The sequence below is a fragment of the Pelophylax lessonae genome (genome assembly GCF_965119305.1).
Source record: "Pelophylax lessonae genome assembly, contig: HAP1_SCAFFOLD_77, whole genome shotgun sequence".
Lineage (NCBI taxonomy): Eukaryota > Metazoa > Chordata > Amphibia > Anura > Ranidae > Pelophylax > Pelophylax lessonae.
The window spans coordinates 3,545-21,876 of NW_028120141.1; the positions used below are offsets into that span (position 1 = coordinate 3,545).

Consider the following 18,332-nt stretch of genomic DNA (forward strand, 5'->3'; position numbering starts at 1 on the left):
AACCTCCACCTACATCCCCCCCAACCTCCACCCCCACATCCCCCTCCAACCTCCACCTACATCCCCCCCAACCTCCACCTACACCCCCCCCAACCTCCACCTACATCCCCCCCAACCTCCACCTACACCCCCCCCAACCTCCACCTACACCCCCCCCCAACCTCCACCTACACCCCCCCCCAACCTCCACCTACACCCCCCCCCAACCTCCACCTACACCCCCCCCCCCAACCTCCACCTACATCCCCCCCAACCTCCACCCCCACATCCCCCTCCAACCTCCACCTACATCCCCCCAACCTCCACCTCCACCTACATCCCCCCCAACCTCCACCTACATCCCCCCCCAACCTCCACCTACACCCCCCCCAACCTCCACCTACACCCCCCCCAACCTCCACCTACATCCCCCCCAACCTCCACCCCCACATCCCCCTCCAACCTCCACCTACATCCCCCCCAACCTCCACCTACACCCCCCCCCAACCTCCACCTACATCCCCCCCAACCTCCACCTACACCCCCCCCAACCTCCACCTACACCCCCCCCCAACCTCCACCTACATCCCCCCCAACCTCCACCCCCACATCCCCCTCCAACCTCCACCTACATCCCCCCCAACCTCCACCTACACCCCCCCCAACCTCCACCTACATCCCCCCCAACCTCCACCTACACCCCCCCCAACCTCCACCTACACCCCCCCCAACCTCCACCTACACCCCCCCCCAACCTCCACCTACATCCCCCCCAACCTCCACCCCCACATCCCCCTCCAACCTCCACCTACATCCCCCCAACCTCCACCTACACCCCCCCCCAACCTCCACCTACATCCCCCCCAACCTCCACCTACACCCCCCCCAACCTCCACCTACATCCCCCCCAACCTCCACCCCCACATCCCCCTCCAACCTCCACCTACATCCCCCCCCAACCTCCACCTACACCCCCCCCCCAACCTCCACCTACATCCCCCCCAACCTCCACCTACACCCCCCCAACCTCCACCTACATCCCCCCCAACCTCCACCTACACCCCCCCCAACCTCCACCTACATCCCCCCAACCTCCACTCCCACATCCCCCTCCAACCTCCACCTACATCCCCCCCAACCTCCACCTACACCCCCCCCAACCTCCACCTACATCCCCCCCAACCTCCACCTACACCCCCCCCAACCTCCACCTACACCCCCCCCAACCTCCACCTACACCCCCCCCCAACCTCCACCTACATCCCCCCCAACCTCCACCCCCACATCCCCCTCCAACCTCCACCTACATCCCCCCCAACCTCCACCTACACCCCCCCCCCAACCTCCACCTACATCCCCCCCAACCTCCACCTACATCCCCCCCAACCTCCACCTACACCCCCCCCCAACCTCCACCTACATCCCCCCCAACCTCCACCTACACCCCCCCCAACCTCCACCTACACCCCCCCCCAACCTCCACCTACACCCCCCCCAACCTCCACCCCCACATCCCCCTCCACCTCCACCTACATCCCCCCCAACCTCCACCTACACCCCCCCAACCTCCACCTACATCCCCCCCACCTCCACCTACACCCCCCCCCAACCTCCACCTACACCCCCCCCCAACCTCCACCTACACCCCCCCCAACCTCCACCTACATCCCCCCCAACCTCCACCCCCACATCCCCCTCCAACCTCCACCTACATCCCCCCCAACCTCCACCTACACCCCCCCCCAACCTCCACCTACATCCCCCCCCAACCTCCCACCTACACCCCCCCCCAACCTCCACCTACATCCCCCCCAACCTCCACCTACACCCCACCCCCACCTCCACCTACACCCCCCCCCAACCTCCACCTACACCCCCCCCCAACCTCCACCTACATCCCCCCCAACCTCCACCCCCACTTCCCCTCCCCAACCTCCACCTACATCCCCCCCAACCTCCACCCCACTTCCCCCTCCCCAACCTCCACCTACATCCCCCCAACCTCCACCCCCACATCCCCCTCTCCAACCTCCACCTACACCCCCCCCAACCTCCACCTACATCCCCCCCAACCTCCACCTACATCCCCCCCAACCTCCACCTACATCCCCCCCAACCTCCACCCCCACATCCCCCTCCAACCTCCACCTACATCCCCCCCAACCTCCACCTACACCCCCCCCAACCTCCACCTACATCCCCCCCAACCTCCACCCCCACATCCCCCTCCAACCTCCACCTACATCCCCCCCAACCTCCACCTACACCCCCCCCCCAACCTCCACCTACATCCCCCCCAACCCCCACCCCCACATCCCCTCCAACCTCCACCTACATCCCCCCCCAACCTCCACCTACATCCCCCCCAACCTCCACCCCCACATCCCCCTCCAACCTCCACCTACATCCCCCCCAACCTCCACCTACACCCCCCCAACCTCCACCTACATCCCCCCCCAACCTCCACCTACACCCCCCCCCCCAACACCTCCACCTACATCCCCCCCAACCTCCACCCCCACATCCCCCTCCCCAACCTCCACCTACACCTCCCCCCAACCTCCACCTACACCCCCCCAACCTCCACCCCCACTTCCCCCTCCCCAACCTCCACCTACATCCCCCCCAACCTCCACCCCACTTCCCCCTCCCCAACCTCCACCTACATCCCCCCAACCTCCACCCCCACATCCCCCTCCCCAACCTCCACCTACACCCCCCCCAACCTCCACCCCCACATCCCCCTCCCCAACCTCCACCTACATCCCCCCCAACCTCCACCCCACATCCCCCTCCCCAACCTCCACCTACACCCCCCCAACCTCCACCCCCACATCCCCCTCCCCAACCTCCACCCCCACATCCCCCTCCAACCTCCACCCCACTTCCCCCTCCCCAACCTCCACCTACACCCCCCCAACCTCCACCCCCACATCCCCCTCCCCAACCTCCACCTACACCCCCCCAACCTCCACCTACACCCCCCCCCAACCTCCACCCCACTTCCCCCTCCCCAACCTCCACCTACATCCCCCCCAACCTCCACCCCCACATCCCCTCCCCAACCTCCACCTACACCCCCCCAACCTCCACCTACACCCCCCCAACCTCCACTCCACTTCCCCCTCCCCAACCTCCACCTACATCCCCCCTCAACCTCCACCCCCACATCCCCCTCCCCAACCTCCACCCCCACATCCCCCTCCACCCACTTCCCCTCCCCAACCTCCACCTACATCCCCCCCAACCTCCACCCCCACATCCCTCTCCCCAACCTCCACCTACACCTCCCCCCAACCTCCACCTACACCCCCCCCAACCTCCACCCCACTTCCCCCTCCCCAACCTCCACCTACATCCCCCCCAACCTCCACCCCCACATCCCCCTCCCCAACCTCCACCTACACCCCCCCAACCTCCACCTACACCCCCCCCCCCAACCTCCACCCCACTTCCCCCTCCCCAACCTCCACCTACATCCCCCCTCAACCTCCACCCCCACATCCCCCTCCCCAACCTCCACCCCCACATCCCCCTCCAACCTCCACCCACTTCCCCCTCCCCAACCTCCACCTACATCCCCCCCAACCTCCACCCCCACATCCCTCTCCCCAACCTCCACCTACACCTCCCCCCAACCTCCACCTACACCCCCCCCAACCTCCACCCCACTTCCCCCTCCCCAACCTCCACCTACATCCCCCCCAACCTCCACCCCCACATCCCCCTCCAACCTCCACCCCACTTCCCCCTCCCCAACCTCCACCTACACCCCCCCAACCTCCACCCCCACATCCCCCTCCCCAACCTCCACCTACATCCCCCCCCAACCTCCACCTACACCCCCCCCCAACCTCCACCCCACTTCCCCCTCCCCAACCTCCACCTACATCCCCCCCCAACCTCCACCCCACTTCCCCCTCCCCAACCTCCACCTACACCTCCCCCCAACCTCCACCCCACTTCCCCCTCCCCAACCTCCACCTACACCCCCCCCCCAACCTCCACCCCACTTCCCCCTCCCCAACCTCCACCTACACCCCCCCAACCTCCACCCCACTTCCCCCTCCCTAACCTCCACCTACACCCCCCCAACCTCCACCCCACTTCCCCCTCCCCAACCTCCACCTACATCCCCCCCAACCTCCACCCCCACATCCCCCCTCCCCAACCTCCACCTACATCCCCCCCCAACCTCCACCTACACCCCCCCCCCAACCTCCACCCCACTTCCCCTCCCCAACCTCCACCTACATCCCCCAACCTCCACTCCCACATCCCCCTCCCCAACCTCCACCCCCACATCCCCCTCCAACCTCCACCCCACTTCCCCTCCCCAACCTCCACCTACACCCCCCCCAACCTCCACCCCCACATCCCCCTCCCCAACCTCCACCTACATCCCCCCCAACCTCCACCTACACCCCCCCAACCTCCACCCCACTTCCCCCTCCCCAACCTCCACCTACATCCCCCCCAACCTCCACCCCCACATCCCCCTCCCCAACCTCCACCTACACCCCCCCCAACCTCCACCTACACCCCCCCCCCAACCTCCACCCCACTCCCCCTCCCCAACCTCCACCTACATCCCCCCCAACCTCCACCCCCCACATCCCCCTCCCCAACCTCCACCTACATCCCCCCCAACCTCCACCCCCACATCCCCCTCCCCAACCTCCACCTACACCTCCCCCCCAACCTCCACCTACACCCCCCCCCAACCTCCACCCCACTTCCCCCTCCCCAACCTCCACCTACATCCCCCCCAACCTCCACCCCCACATCCCCCTCTCCAACCTCCACCTACATCCCCCCCAACCTCCACCCCCACATCCCCCTCCCCAACCTCCACCTACACCTCCCCCCAACCTCCACCTACACCCCCTCCCAACCTCCACCCCACTTCCCCCTCCCCAACCTCCACCTACATCCCCCCCAACCACCTCCCCCACATCCCCTCTCCACCTCCACCTACATCCCCCCCAACCTCCACCCCCACATCCCCCTCCCCAACCTCCACCTACATCCCCCCCCAACCTCCACCTACACCCCCCCCCCCCCAACCTCCACCCCACTTCCCCCTCCCCAACCTCCACCTACATCCCCCCAACCTCCACCCCCACATCCCACTCCCCAACCTCCACCCCCACATCCCCCTCCAACCTCCACCCCACTTCCCCCTCCCCAACCTCCACCTACACCCCCCCCCCAACCTCCACCCCCACATCCCCCTCCCCAACCTCCACCTACATCCCCCCCAACCTCCACCTACACCCCCCCAACCTCCACCCCACTTCCCCCTCCCCAACCTCCACCTACATCCCCCCCAACCTCCACCCCCACATCCCCCTCCCCAACCTCCACCTACACCCCCCCAACCTCCACCTACACCCCCCCAACCTCCACCCCACTTCCCCCTCCCCAACCTCCACCTACATCCCCCCCAACCTCCACCCCCACATCCCCCTCCCCAACCTCCACCTACATCCCCCCCAACCTCCACCCCCACATCCCCCTCCCCAACCTCCACCTACACCTCCCCCCAACCTCCACCTACACCCCCCCCAACCTCCACCCCACTTCCCCCTCCCCAACCTCCACCTACATCCCCCCCAACCTCCACCCCCACATCCCCCTCTCCAACCTCCACCTACATCCCCCCCAACCTCCACCCCCACATCCCCCTCCCCAACCTCCACCTACACCTCCCCCCAACCTCCACCTACACCCCCTCCCAACCTCCACCCCACTTCCCCCTCCCCAACCTCCACCTACATCCCCCCCAACCTCCACCCCCACATCCCCCTCTCCAACCTCAACCTACATCCCCCCCAACCTCCACCCCCACATCCCCCTCCCCAACCTCCACCTACACCTCCCCCCAACCTCCACCTACACCCCCCCCAACCTCCACCCCCACTTCCCCCTCCCCAACCTCCACCTACACCCCCCCTCAACCTCCACCTACACCCCCCCCCCCAACCTCCACCCCACTTCCCCCTCCCCAACCTCCACCTACATCCCCCCCCAACCTCCACCCCACTTCCCCCTCCCCAACCTCCGCCTACACCCCCCCCCCAACCTCCACCCCACTTCCCCCTCCCCAACCTCCACCTACATCCCCCCCCAACCTCCACCTACACCTCCCCCCAACCTCCACCCCACTTCCCCCTCCCCAACCTCCACCTACACCCCCCCCCAACCTCCACCCCACCTACACCCCCCCAACCTCCACCCCACTTCCCCCTCCCCAACCTCCACCTACATCCCCCCCAACCTCCACCCCCACTTCCCCCTCCCCAACCTCCACCTACACCCCCCCTCAACCTCCACCTACACCCCCCCCAACCTCCACCCCACTTCCCCCTCCCCAACCTCCACCTACATCCCCCCCCAACCTCCACCCCACTTCCCAAACCCCAACCTCCGCCTACACCCCCCCCCCAACCTCCACCCCACTTCCCCCTCCCCAACCTCCACCTACACCTCCCCCCAACCTCCACCCCACTTCCCCCTCCCCAACCTCCACCTACACCCCACCCAACCTCCACCCCACTTCCCCCTCCCCAACCTCCACCTACACCCCCCCCAACCTCCACCCCACTTCCCCCTCCCCAACCTCCACCCCACTTCCCCCTCCCCAACCTCCACCTAAACACCCCCTCAGGCTAAGAAATGATTAGACATTGAACCCATACATGCAGCCTTTTTCCAAAAATCTGATCTGATCCAAATCTAGAGGACGTGAAAGCACAGAAATAAAAGTCGCACACCCAGAGACTGACAGACAGCAGCTACAGGGACCTGACATTCCTCCACGCCTTTCTCCAGGTCCACTGGCCACCACCTGTCCTTCTCAAGACCCTGAATCATTCCAACTTGACCCAGAATGTTGTGCACCACCACCTCGACGGGAGGGACTTTTTTCTGAGTGGAAACCTGACACCGTGCATTCCACATGAAGGAACGGACTGCTAAGCTAACTAGAAAAAGTGTCTCAAAATCCCAATGTGTCTCAAAAGACCCGTACGACCACTCCGCATAACTCAGCGGGAAAGGAAAGGAATTCCCAGAGCCCCACCCACCCGCTTATAGACTTCTATATTGCAGGGGCACTGAAGCAAGAGATGGTCCATCGTCTCCTCCACACCTCCACACTCCACTCTTGGACAGCCTCAGTTCTCCACAGAGCAATGCTTCAAGTTGCCCTTCACATAGATTCTGCCATGGAACGAGCTCCAGGCCAAATCCTGAAACTTTATAGGAATTCTCTCCAGATTAATAAAATGCAGACCCTCCCTTATAAAAGGGCCCGAGCAATTCCTCAAGGCTAGTGGCTCGCTAAAGGCAAATTCAACAACCCTCCTCTCCAGGGCCTTCCTAGGAAGAGACATAATTTCCTCCGCCGTCACTCGCCAATGCCTAAGCACTTTCAGACACGGAACAACATACCACATCAGATTCTCAGGATTTTCACTTGCCCACCATTCTCCCAACTTCGCAGAAAAGGCCTAAACCAGGACTAAAAAATACCAACCTACCCAGGCGGTTCCCTCTGCCAGCATATTACTAAAATTACGTTTCAAAAACATCAGAGAAAAAAAGACCAACGGGTTGACCATGCCAGAAGCCTTCTGCTGAGGTGAGAAACCCTTGAACCCCATTGCCAAAATCTTGTCCACAACCAACCTCCTTACAGGAATTAGACACTCCAGATCTCAGAGGTGCACCATTGGTTGAAGAAGCCTCAGAACCCCCGCTCTGCAAATCACCACCAGCGGCAGCAGCTGTCACTCCATCCACCAACTCACATAAATTCCCCTTTCCAGCATTAGAAGCAGCTTTATCATTCACATTCATTTTCCCATCTGTGGAAGACCCACTCACACCAAACGCTGCTGTCTTCATCTCCTCTTCCTCCAACATACTCCTCTTAGGTAAAAGCCTTCCCCTCCTTGTCACTCTTCCTGGGATTTTAGTAACACCTTTCACAGTGCAGCTGTCATTTCCTTCCCCACCATTATCTGTCATACCTGCAGGAACCAGTGGGGGATTGTTCAGAAGCAATGGCAGATCCCTTTCCCTTCCCTTCAGTAGAGTTCACAGTCATAGTTTTCTTACCGTCATTGTCTAGAGACATAGAATTCATAGCAGCAGAGTTCACAGTCACAGCTATCTTAATAGCAGAGTCTAATCCTGCAGGCACAGCAGTCATCTTCACTGCAGAGTCCTGTGCAGACACTGGAGGTTTTCCCTCCAAAACACTGCTGTCCATGCTGCTCTACATGCTGCTGTTCATGCTTCTCTGCATCTTGCTCTGCATACTGCTGTCCATGCTGGAGTCCATACTGACAGTTTTTACAAAGCATGGCTTCTCAGTCACTTTTACCTTTAAAGGGCCAGGTCCTCACCATCATTCTCATTCGCTGAAAAGCGAAAGGTTCTTCCACTTAAGAGAGACTCCATTTCCTGAATAAAGTTCAGCAGGCCTCCGCCATTTTCCTCTACCTCCTGTGCTATTCCTCCAGCTTGCGGGAGGGAGGCAGAGGTCGCCATTTCCTCCAGTGAAGCAGATCCTGAGGCGGATGGGATTTCAGGGACAGCATGCAGGACCCCCTCCTCACTCTCCACCCGCACTGCCACCGCTGATGCTTTTCCACGACTGGTGTCATTTCTCATTCTCCAGATCCTTTCCTCGTTCTGGAACTTTTCCTTGAAAGCTCCGCTTTTCCCCTTCAACACTTTCACCAGATTCTGCTGGTGATTTATTGCATCCTCCAAACTTTAACCTCCGGTTTCAGACTCTGACGCTTCTTGCTTCATGCGTAATCATGCACAGCTTTCTTTTTTTGTAGTCTGCTTTCAGACTCACCAGCTTTTCCTCCTCCTTCTTTATTCTCTTTAGATGATCTGCAACCTGCTGTCTGAAAGCGGGGGTCGAATCCCCTTTTTAAGGGCCATAGGCGAGGTCTTCAGGTAAAGATGTGGTTTGGGATCGCAGGTCAGATCCCTCAGGGAGACCATCGCCTGGGTCATCCCCAGAATCTCCCATCCTCACTGGGGCCAGGTAACTCACCGGCCCCCTGGTGTCTGAAGAGGGAGAGCTACAGCACACACAACCACTCTGGTACAGAGACTCATGTGACTCGCTCAGTGATCTCTGTACAGCACTCCGGTATATGTCAGAGCTATATAAATGTATAGTAATGATAGTGTGTGACTGTGGGGGGACATCTATTAGCAGTGTATCCAATGACTAACCATAAATCTGTAATAATGTCCTGTTGGTGGTGTAATGGAACCGCTACCCACACTGTGTTTGTGGGCTTTGTCAGTATACGGCTTCCTTCAGTCTTGAACATAGATAACAGATTTTACAGCCACCCCCATACAAAGCTAGCCGACAACTTAGCTTGTATAAGTTATGGAACCTTCTCCTCTATTGAACATTCTCACACAGTTTATATACAGCATGGACATCCCCCTCCTGACCAAATTATCCCATCAGGTCAGGGGTTGCCTGATTACATTATCATACGCAGATGAAATTGTATACAGAAATATAATTAACCTGAACTAATTATCTAGCCATCTGGACAGAAACAATATGTGAGTTCATTAACATTTGACAATGGGACAGACAGGCTTAACATAATACACATCACACCTCAATACACAGACAATAGGGAGAGCCTGTCTCTGACAATGAAGTTCAATACACATTATCATAAGTGTAAACCCATTTGAAGCAATCCAAACCATAGTCTCAGTGTCCATTAAGTATCAGTCTTTCACTCCCAGTGACGGTTAGTACCATCATAGGTGGTTCTGGCACATAAAACTGACATAAAATTGTAAAAGGAATATATAAACTCACCCTGAAAGGTGGCTAGTGGCTTGGGTGGGGTGCTGCTGAACCCATAATCTTCCTCATCATCCATGGCTGCTGTTGGGGGCACACGTGGGATGCTGACTGGAACTAGAATACAAGAGATCAGAAAGGCCCAATGAAGGACGATGACAGGTGTCTGATTTCTTAATACACCTTCAGATGAGACCATTTGACTTATTTCAGTACTGTCCTACAAAATGCTTCTATGATGGTCAGATTGTCTAAATTACCATCTCTAGTACATGAATAGTTATAGGAAGCAAAAAAAATGCAAAACCAGATTGCGGCCGACTGGATGCATCTAAACGGTGGTGGTACTTCCCCATCCTTGGGGGTGATCGGAATGTGGAGCCTTTTGTCCGGGACCTCAATTTCTTTACTTGATCCCTCTCTACCTGACTACCAGAAACCTAATCTAATCTAAATGGTTATTGGGCGGTCTCTTAGAGGCCACACATGGCCAATCATCTATACCATCTAACCGCAGCCCCAGTTGGACAAAGAACAATGCTCTTGTAGATACTTTAACAATTATATCCTGATTTAACTTTGCTGGCTTCTCCGATCACCTCCCTCAACTTACCCTCTTGTGAGCACCTTTACAGAGTGATGAACCAGAGCTCCTGATGAAGCATATGTGCGAAACATGTCAGCCTAGCTCACACTCCGTCTACCTTTGACATCTGTGACAATCCTATCTACAGATCCCCGGGAGGGGAATAGGTATCTCTATGCCTCCCTTTGGGGGATACTTACATTATGATCAATGTCACAGTCTATGTATATTTACATGCTTTTTTTTTTTTTTTATAATGTGGTAGTTTGGAATTATCTTTCCTTTGTACTTTTCAGTTTCTTTTTTTGTTTGGTTTGATTATTTGTATGTGTCGGAAATTGTTTGCCAATTATTGTTTCACATTTTAATCTGTTAACAATAAATGTTATATTTTATTTATCTGTACCAGTAAAGTCCATGTTTTCCGTTTTCCATTTTCTAATCTCTAGTTTACGGTCAGTCTTATACTAAAATCTCATTAAACAAGACAAGACAACATGAAAAATGTAAAAGTGTCCTTGACCATTGCTTACTATCCAAGGGAAGAGAGACCAAGGCTGCCAGTGTGTGCCAGAGTGCCAACCTCCGGAAGACCCACACTGTGCTTTAATATTTCCTTCCATTCTAGTTGTACAGACCCAGAGCTGGCACATCACCCCTGTCCTCTGCACAGACTTCCATTCTAGGTGTACAGATCCAGAGCTGGCACACCTTCCCTGTCGTCTGCCAGGACTTCCATTCTAGGTGTACAGACCCAGAGCTGGCACACCTTCCCTGTCCTCTGCACAGACTTCCATTCTAGGTGTACAGACCCAGAGCTGGCACATCACCCCTGCCCTCTGCACAGACTTCCATTCTAGGTGTACAGACCCAGAGCTGGCACATCACCCCTGTCCTCTGCACAGACTTCCATTCTAGGTGTACAGACCCAGAGCTGGCACATCACCCCTGCCCTCTGCACAGACTTCCATTCTAGGTATACAGACCCAGAGCTGGCACATCACTCCTGTCCTCTGCACAGACTTCCATTCTAGGTATACAGACCCAGAGCTGGCACATCTTCCCTGTCCTCTGCACAGACTTCCATTCTAGGTGTACAGACCCAGAGCTGGCACATCACCCCTGTCCTCTGCCAGGACTTCCATTCTAGGTGTACAGACCCAGAGCTGGCACATCACCCCTGTCCTCTGCCAGGACCTCCATTCTAGGTGTACAGACCCAGAGCTGGCACATCACCCCTGTCCTCTGCCAGGACCTCCATTCTAGGTGTACAGACCCAGAGCTGGCACACCTTCCCTGTCCTCTGCCAGGACTTCCATTCTAGGTGTACAGACCCAGAGCTGGCACATCACCCCTGTCCTCTGCCAGGACTTCCATTCTAGGTGTACAGACCCAGAGCTGGCATATCTTCCCTGCCCTCTACCAGGACCTCCATTCTAGGTGTACAGACCCAGAGCTGGCACATCTTCCCTGCCCTCTACCAGGACCTCCATTCTAGGTGTACAGACCCAGAGCTGGCACACCTTCCCTGTCCTCTGCCAGGACTTCCATTCTAGGTGTACAGACCCAGAGCTGGCACATCACCCCTGTCCTCTGCCAGGACTTCCATTCTAGGTGTACAGACCCAGAGCTGGCATATCTTCCCTGCCCTCTACCAGGACCTCCATTCTAGGTGTACAGACCCAGAGCTGGCACATCTTCCCTGCCCTCTACCAGGACTTCCATTCTAGGTGTACAGACCCAGAGCTGGCACATCTTCCCTGCCCTCTACCAGGACTTCCATTCTAGGTGTACAGACCCAGAGCTGGCACACCTTCCCTGTCCTCTGCCAGGACTTCCATTCTAGGTGTACAGACCCAGAGCTGGCACATCTTCTCTGTCCTCTACCAGGACCTCCATTCTAGGTGTACAGACCCAGAGCTGGCACATCTTCTCTGTCCTCTACCAGGACCTCCATTCTAGGTGTACAGACCCAGAGCTGGCACATCTTCCCTGCCCTCTACCAGGACTTCCATTCTAGGTGTACAGACCCAGAGCTGGCACATCTTCCCTGCCCTCTACCAGGACTTCCATTCTAGGTGTACAGACCCAGAGCTGGCACATCCCCCCTGCCCTCTACCAGGACTTCCATTCTAGGTGTACAGACCCAGAGCTGGCACATCTTCCCTGCCCTCTACCAGGACTTCCATTCTAGGTGTACAGACCCAGAGCTGGCACATCTTCTCTGTCCTCTGCCAGGACTTCCATTCTAGGTGTACAGACCCAGAGCTGGCACATCTTCTCTGTCCTCTACCAGGACCTCCATTCTAGGTGTACAGACCCAGAGCTGGCACATCTTCTCTGTCCTCTACCAGGACCTCCATTCTAGGTGTACAGACCCAGAGCTGGCACATCTTCCCTGCCCTCTACCAGGACTTCCATTCTAGGTGTACAGACCCAGAGCTGGCACATCTTCCCTGCCCTCTACCAGGACTTCCATTCTAGGTGTACAGACCCAGAGCTGGCACATCTTCCCTGCCCTCTACCAGGACCTCCATTCTAGGTGTACAGACCCAGAGCTGGCACATCACCCCTGTCCTCTGCCAGGACTTCCATTCTAGGTGTACAGATGCAGAGCTGGCACACCTTCCCTGTCCTTTGTCAGGACTTCCATTCTAGGTGTACAGTCCGAAGCTGGCACACTATGAGGAAACAAAAAAAAAAAAAAACCTGCAATGTTTTGCAGGTCATAAAGCCAGAGACAGAAATGGGAGTATGAAGCCAATTTTGTCTTTAGTGATGTGTTGTTCCATTCCTATCAGACATGCAGCTCCATGTGTCCTATTGCTGCATCTGTCCTCCATATACTGGTGATAATACGAGGCGGCACTCTGCTACTTACCGGGCTCCATATTGCGGGTACGTGGGCTTGGAGGGATATGACCGGTGTAAAGTATTGGGATTTGTAGAGAATCATCTAGAAAACAGATTAGGCTTAAATTACTTAGAAGAAAGCTGTGACAGTGGAATGCAGATCAGAAATATTGAATTGGTAAAATTAACAACCTAAAAAAATGGTTTGTCTCTCATTGTGTGCCTCTCCATAATGACCATTCTTCCTCCTTCTTGACCCCCCCCCTTAATAGAGGCTATTTTGTCTCCTCCCTGAACCCCCAATAGAGGCCATCCGGTCTCCTCCCTGAACCCCCAATAGAGGCCATCCGGTCTCCTCCCTGAACCCCCAATAGAGGCCATACTGTCTCCTCCCTGACAGGGCCATCTTAATGAATGGGAACGCTGGGCAGTTGCCCGGGGGCCCCACTTGCCCAGGGGGCTTCACCTGTCCAGCGAACCAACCCCAGCCAAGCATTAGTCCCGATTCCCGTGTGCATCCCACCGCCAAACTTAGCAGCTGGCAAGCGCCTGTCAGCCCTGCGCTGCTGTCAGGCCACTCAGGCCGTGGAGGGGGGGCCCACAACTGCAGGAATGCCTATCTGCCTCTACGGGAACAGGCACACACAATACAGTGGAGCCTGACTCCCATGCATGTGTGTGTGCTTTACCGGACCCAGCCACTGAACTTGGAAGCTGTTATTAGCCTGGAACTGCTGTACCAATAAATATAGCCTTATCGATAATTTTCATTTTTATTCTCGTTGGTGATTGTGTAGGCGGGGCCCCAGTGTACCTTTAATGGTCTTAAGATGATACTGCTCCCTGAACCCCCAATAGCGGCCATCCTGTCTCCTCCCTGAACCCACAATAGAGGCACAAACAGTAAACTCAGCAACTAACAGAGGACAGTGATTTAATCAACCTGAGCCAATTAACTAGCAGATGTTCCGTCCTCGAGCTCCTGAAATACAATACATATTATCTCAATACACAAACAATAGGGAGAGCCTGTCTCTGACATTGAAGGACTTGGAACAGAAGTTAATGTGATTAACTCTTTCAATGAACATTTTCAGAATCAAACAGGAATAGTCCTCACATATTTCTTGAGAGATATTGTTGATAAATATTACTCTCCCATTTGAAGTTATCCAAACCATAAAGTATCTGTCTTTCACTCCCAGTGACGGTGACGGTGAGCACCGTCACAGAGGCCATCCTGTCTGCCCCCTTAACTCCCAATAGAGGCCATCCTGTCTCCTTCCTGAAACCCACCACCCCCCCACCCATAGAGACCATCCCATCTCCTTCCTGAGCACCCCATAGAGACCTTTATGTCTCCTGCCTTATCCCTCCATAGAGGCTGTCCTGTCTCCTTCCTGAGTCCCCATAGATACCATTCTGTCTCCTTCTTAAAATCCATAAAATGCTATCCTGTCTCCTCCCTGAACCCCCAGTAGAGACCATCCTGTATCTTTCCTAAACCCCCATATGTCTTCTGCCTTATCCCCCCATAGAGGCCATCCTGTCTCCTGCCTGAGTTCTCCCTATAGAGGCCATCTTGTCTCCTGCCTCATCCCACCATTGAAGTCATCCTGTCTTCTGCCTGAGCCCCCCCATAGAGGCTGTCCTGTCTCCTGCCTTATACACCCATAGAGGCCATCCTGTTTCCAACCTTATCCCACCATAGAAGTCATCCTGTTTCCTACCTGAGTACCCCATAGAGACCATTATGTCTCCTGCCTTATCCCCTATAGAGGGAGTTCCGTCTCCTGCCTTATGCCACCATATAAGTCATCCTGTCTCCTGCCTGAGCCCCCATAGAGGCTGTCCTGCCTCCTGCCTTATCCCCCCATAGAGGCCATCCTGTCTCCTGCCTGAGTTCTCCCTATAGAGGCCATCTTGTCTCCTGCCTTATCCCACCATTGAAGTCATCCTGTCTTCTGCCTGAGCCCCCCCCATAGAGGCTGTCCTGTCTCCTGCCTTATACACCCATAGAGGCCATCCTGTTTCCAACCTTATCCCACCATAAAAGTCATCCTGTCTCCTACCTGAGTACCCCATAGAGACCATTCTGTCTCCTGCCTTATCCCCTATAGAGGGAGTTCCGTCTCCTGCCTTATGCCACCATATAAGTCATCCTGTCTCCTGCCTGAGCCCCCATAGAGGCTGTCCTGCCTCCTGCCTTATCCCCCTATAGAGGACATCCTGTCTCCTCCCTCATCCCCCAGTACAGGCTATAGTACTGTCTCCTTCCTGAACCCCCCATAGAGACCTTTATGTCGCCTGCCTTATCCCCCCCCCCCCCCATAGAGGCTGTCCTGTCTCCTTCCTGAGACCCCATAGATACCATTCTGTCTCCTTCTTAAACCCCATAGATGCTATCCTGCCTCCTCCCTGAACCCCCGGTAGAGACCATTCTGTATCCTTCCTAAACCCTCATATGTCTTCTGCCTTATCACCCCCCCCCCACCCCCCGTAGAGGCCATTCTGTCTCCTGCCTTATCCCACCATAGAAGTCTTCCTGTCTCCTGCCTGAGCCCCCCATAGAGACCATTCTGTCTCCTGCCTTATCCCCCATAGAGGCCACCCTGTCTCCTGCCTTATGCCACCATAGAAGTCATCCTGTCTCCTGCCTTGTCCCCCTATAGAGGCCGTTCTGTCTCCTTCCTTATCCCACTATAGAAGTCATCCTGTCGCCTGACTGAGCCCCCCATAGAGACCATTCTGTCTCCTGTCTTATTCTTCCATAGACGCTGTCCTATCTCTTGACTTATCCCACCATGGAAGTCAGCCTCTTTCCTGTCTGACCCCCCCCCCCCCCTAGAGACCATTCTGTCTCCTGCCTTGTTCCCCCATAGAGGCCGCCCTGTCTCCTGCTCGAGTTTCCCATAGAGATCATTCTGTCTCCTGTCTAAGTTACCCCCCTAGTGGCTATCCTGTGTCCTTCCTTATCCCACCAAATAAGTCATCCTATATCCTGCCTGAACTCCCCAAAAGAGGCCATTTTGGGATCTGCCTGAGGCCAGGTCTGTTAAATAAGATTCGGTGTGGGCTACCATAGAGGAGTCAACCTTCTAGCAAAGGAAGCTTTTGAAGTACTCCTTCCGAATGCGGAACAAGCCAGCACTCAGATAAATCCAGATAAGATTTTACTGAAGTCCCATATTAGGAATGACCGTAACATTTTGGGGTCACACGTGCCTCCTTTATCAGGGTAAAAGTGAAGGGTGAGAAAGGAGGCACGTGTGACCCCCAAAATATTGGTGTTATTTCTCGTATGGGACTTCAGTAAAATCTTCTTGTGATGGAACCGTCATACACTCCGCTTAAGTGCTTCTGCCACTTTACTGCTTCCTCCAGTCTGAACATAGATATCAAATATTAGCCGCATGTTGCAACCAAGAACTAGACGGGATTAGCTCAGCTTCAAAACTGGAACTCTTTATTGAACAAGAATACAGGCTTTTTATACACTACACACTCAGGTGAAGCTGATCACATTATCATATGCAAACAGAACTGTATACATAAATATAATTAACACTATAAACATATAAGTTAAACAACTAGCCACTTGGACAATCAGGGATCTCATACCAGGTCAGACTGTCCGGCATCAAGCTCACTAAGTACAAAACACATTATTGCAAGTATAAACCCATCCCCACAGTAGTTTGCTAGCAGAGACAATAGGTTGGTTAATTAGCACAATTAATGTGTGGAAGACAGGGAATGGTTACCATCAGTAGGAGTAGGACAGAGGTCATTGACTCTCTGTCCGGCCGCCAGCACTTCAGCTGGGTGGTCTTTACCATTCCATCGCTCAATCTGTTGCTGGGCAGAGCGGCCAATTGCCCGAGTTCCCGGAAGACATGGAAACACTGTAGGTGCTAGGCAGAGGCCAGCGGCACTCTGCCCTGTTGCCAGCGAGTCAGCTGGGAGTAGAAGCTTTACTTCATAAGCTTGTCGCTGGGGAGAGGGGCTCCCTGGAACTCTGTTGTTGTTGCTGGTACTGGGCAGAGGTTGGTAGCACTCTGTCCTATTGTCAGCACTTCTGCTGGGGACTCCACATCATCAGATCCAGCTAACTGTTGGGGAGGGAGCCCGGATTCCTTCACTCCCAGACTGTGGATCTGCTGCTTCCAGATGACCTCCTTCTCTCCCAAACTGTGTAGCTGCCATTGGGGAGGTGAGCCAGCTGCTTCATCTCCCGTTTCCTCATCTGGTTGCTGGGATGACATTTCTCTGTCACTGTCTCCCAGGTGCACGGATCCTGGCTGGAGAGGGAAGGAATGTTTCCTCCACTCTCGCTGACTGTTGGGGAGGGAGGATGACAACCTCCTCTCATTTCTTCCCCTGGATGCTGATCTGCTCGGAAGTGACCGTCTCCTTCTCACCCTGGACCTCAGGAACTACCACATAGGTGGGGCAGAGGTTTTGGACTCTCTGTCCAGTTGCCAATGGTCAGGAACGACGTTACAGAGCCTGACACATAAGGGAATTCCCACCTGATAGAGTGCTCAGAATGCTACGTGGGATCCAGAGGTGGAAATGCCGACAGGACACCTTGGCAGAAGACACAGGTTCACCTGAGGTGCGGGGTCTAAGCACTAGCCGGTGTTCACCAAAGCTCCTAATGGTGGAAATGGATTTTGCTGCGTGCTAGCACCAGGTCGCGGTCCTCAGGATCACCCAGCCAGGCGACGTCCAAGTCCAATAGCGGATAAACATATCAGGGTAAGGCAGAAGCGTAGTCAAGACAAGCCGAGATCAGGGCGGGTAGCAGGCAAGCAAGCTCAAAGGTAAGCCGGGTCAGATGATCAGGAAACAATAGGTACGGGCACAGGAGACACAGGAACAGCTGAAGATCAAACAGCAAAGGCCTAGTGTGGTTGCTGAACTTAAATAGTCTGATTGGCGCCAATGGGGATTCGGGAACGTTAGAGCGCTACGTGAGGAAGCCTCTGCTTACGCACACTGGCGTACGCCAATTCACGGCAAGAAGGTTACCAGTGTGCCTGCGCA

At 55.8% G+C, this 18,332-nt stretch overlaps 1 protein-coding gene across 1 annotated transcript in view; it reads right to left on the reverse strand.

Moving 5' to 3' along the window:
- Positions 1–8,932: 8,932 nt before the first annotated feature.
- Positions 8,933–18,332, reverse strand: part of LOC309543482 (T-cell differentiation antigen CD6-like) — a gene marked incomplete at both ends in the record, with an annotated part of 67,753 nt that continues 58,353 nt past the window's right edge. The window contains 3 exons of the mRNA XM_082275961.1: positions 8,933–9,072; positions 9,860–9,961; positions 13,312–13,386. Coding sequence (XP_082132087.1) covers positions 8,933–9,072; positions 9,860–9,961; positions 13,312–13,386 — 317 coding nt within the window. The remainder of the gene's footprint in view (positions 9,073–9,859; positions 9,962–13,311; positions 13,387–18,332) is intronic.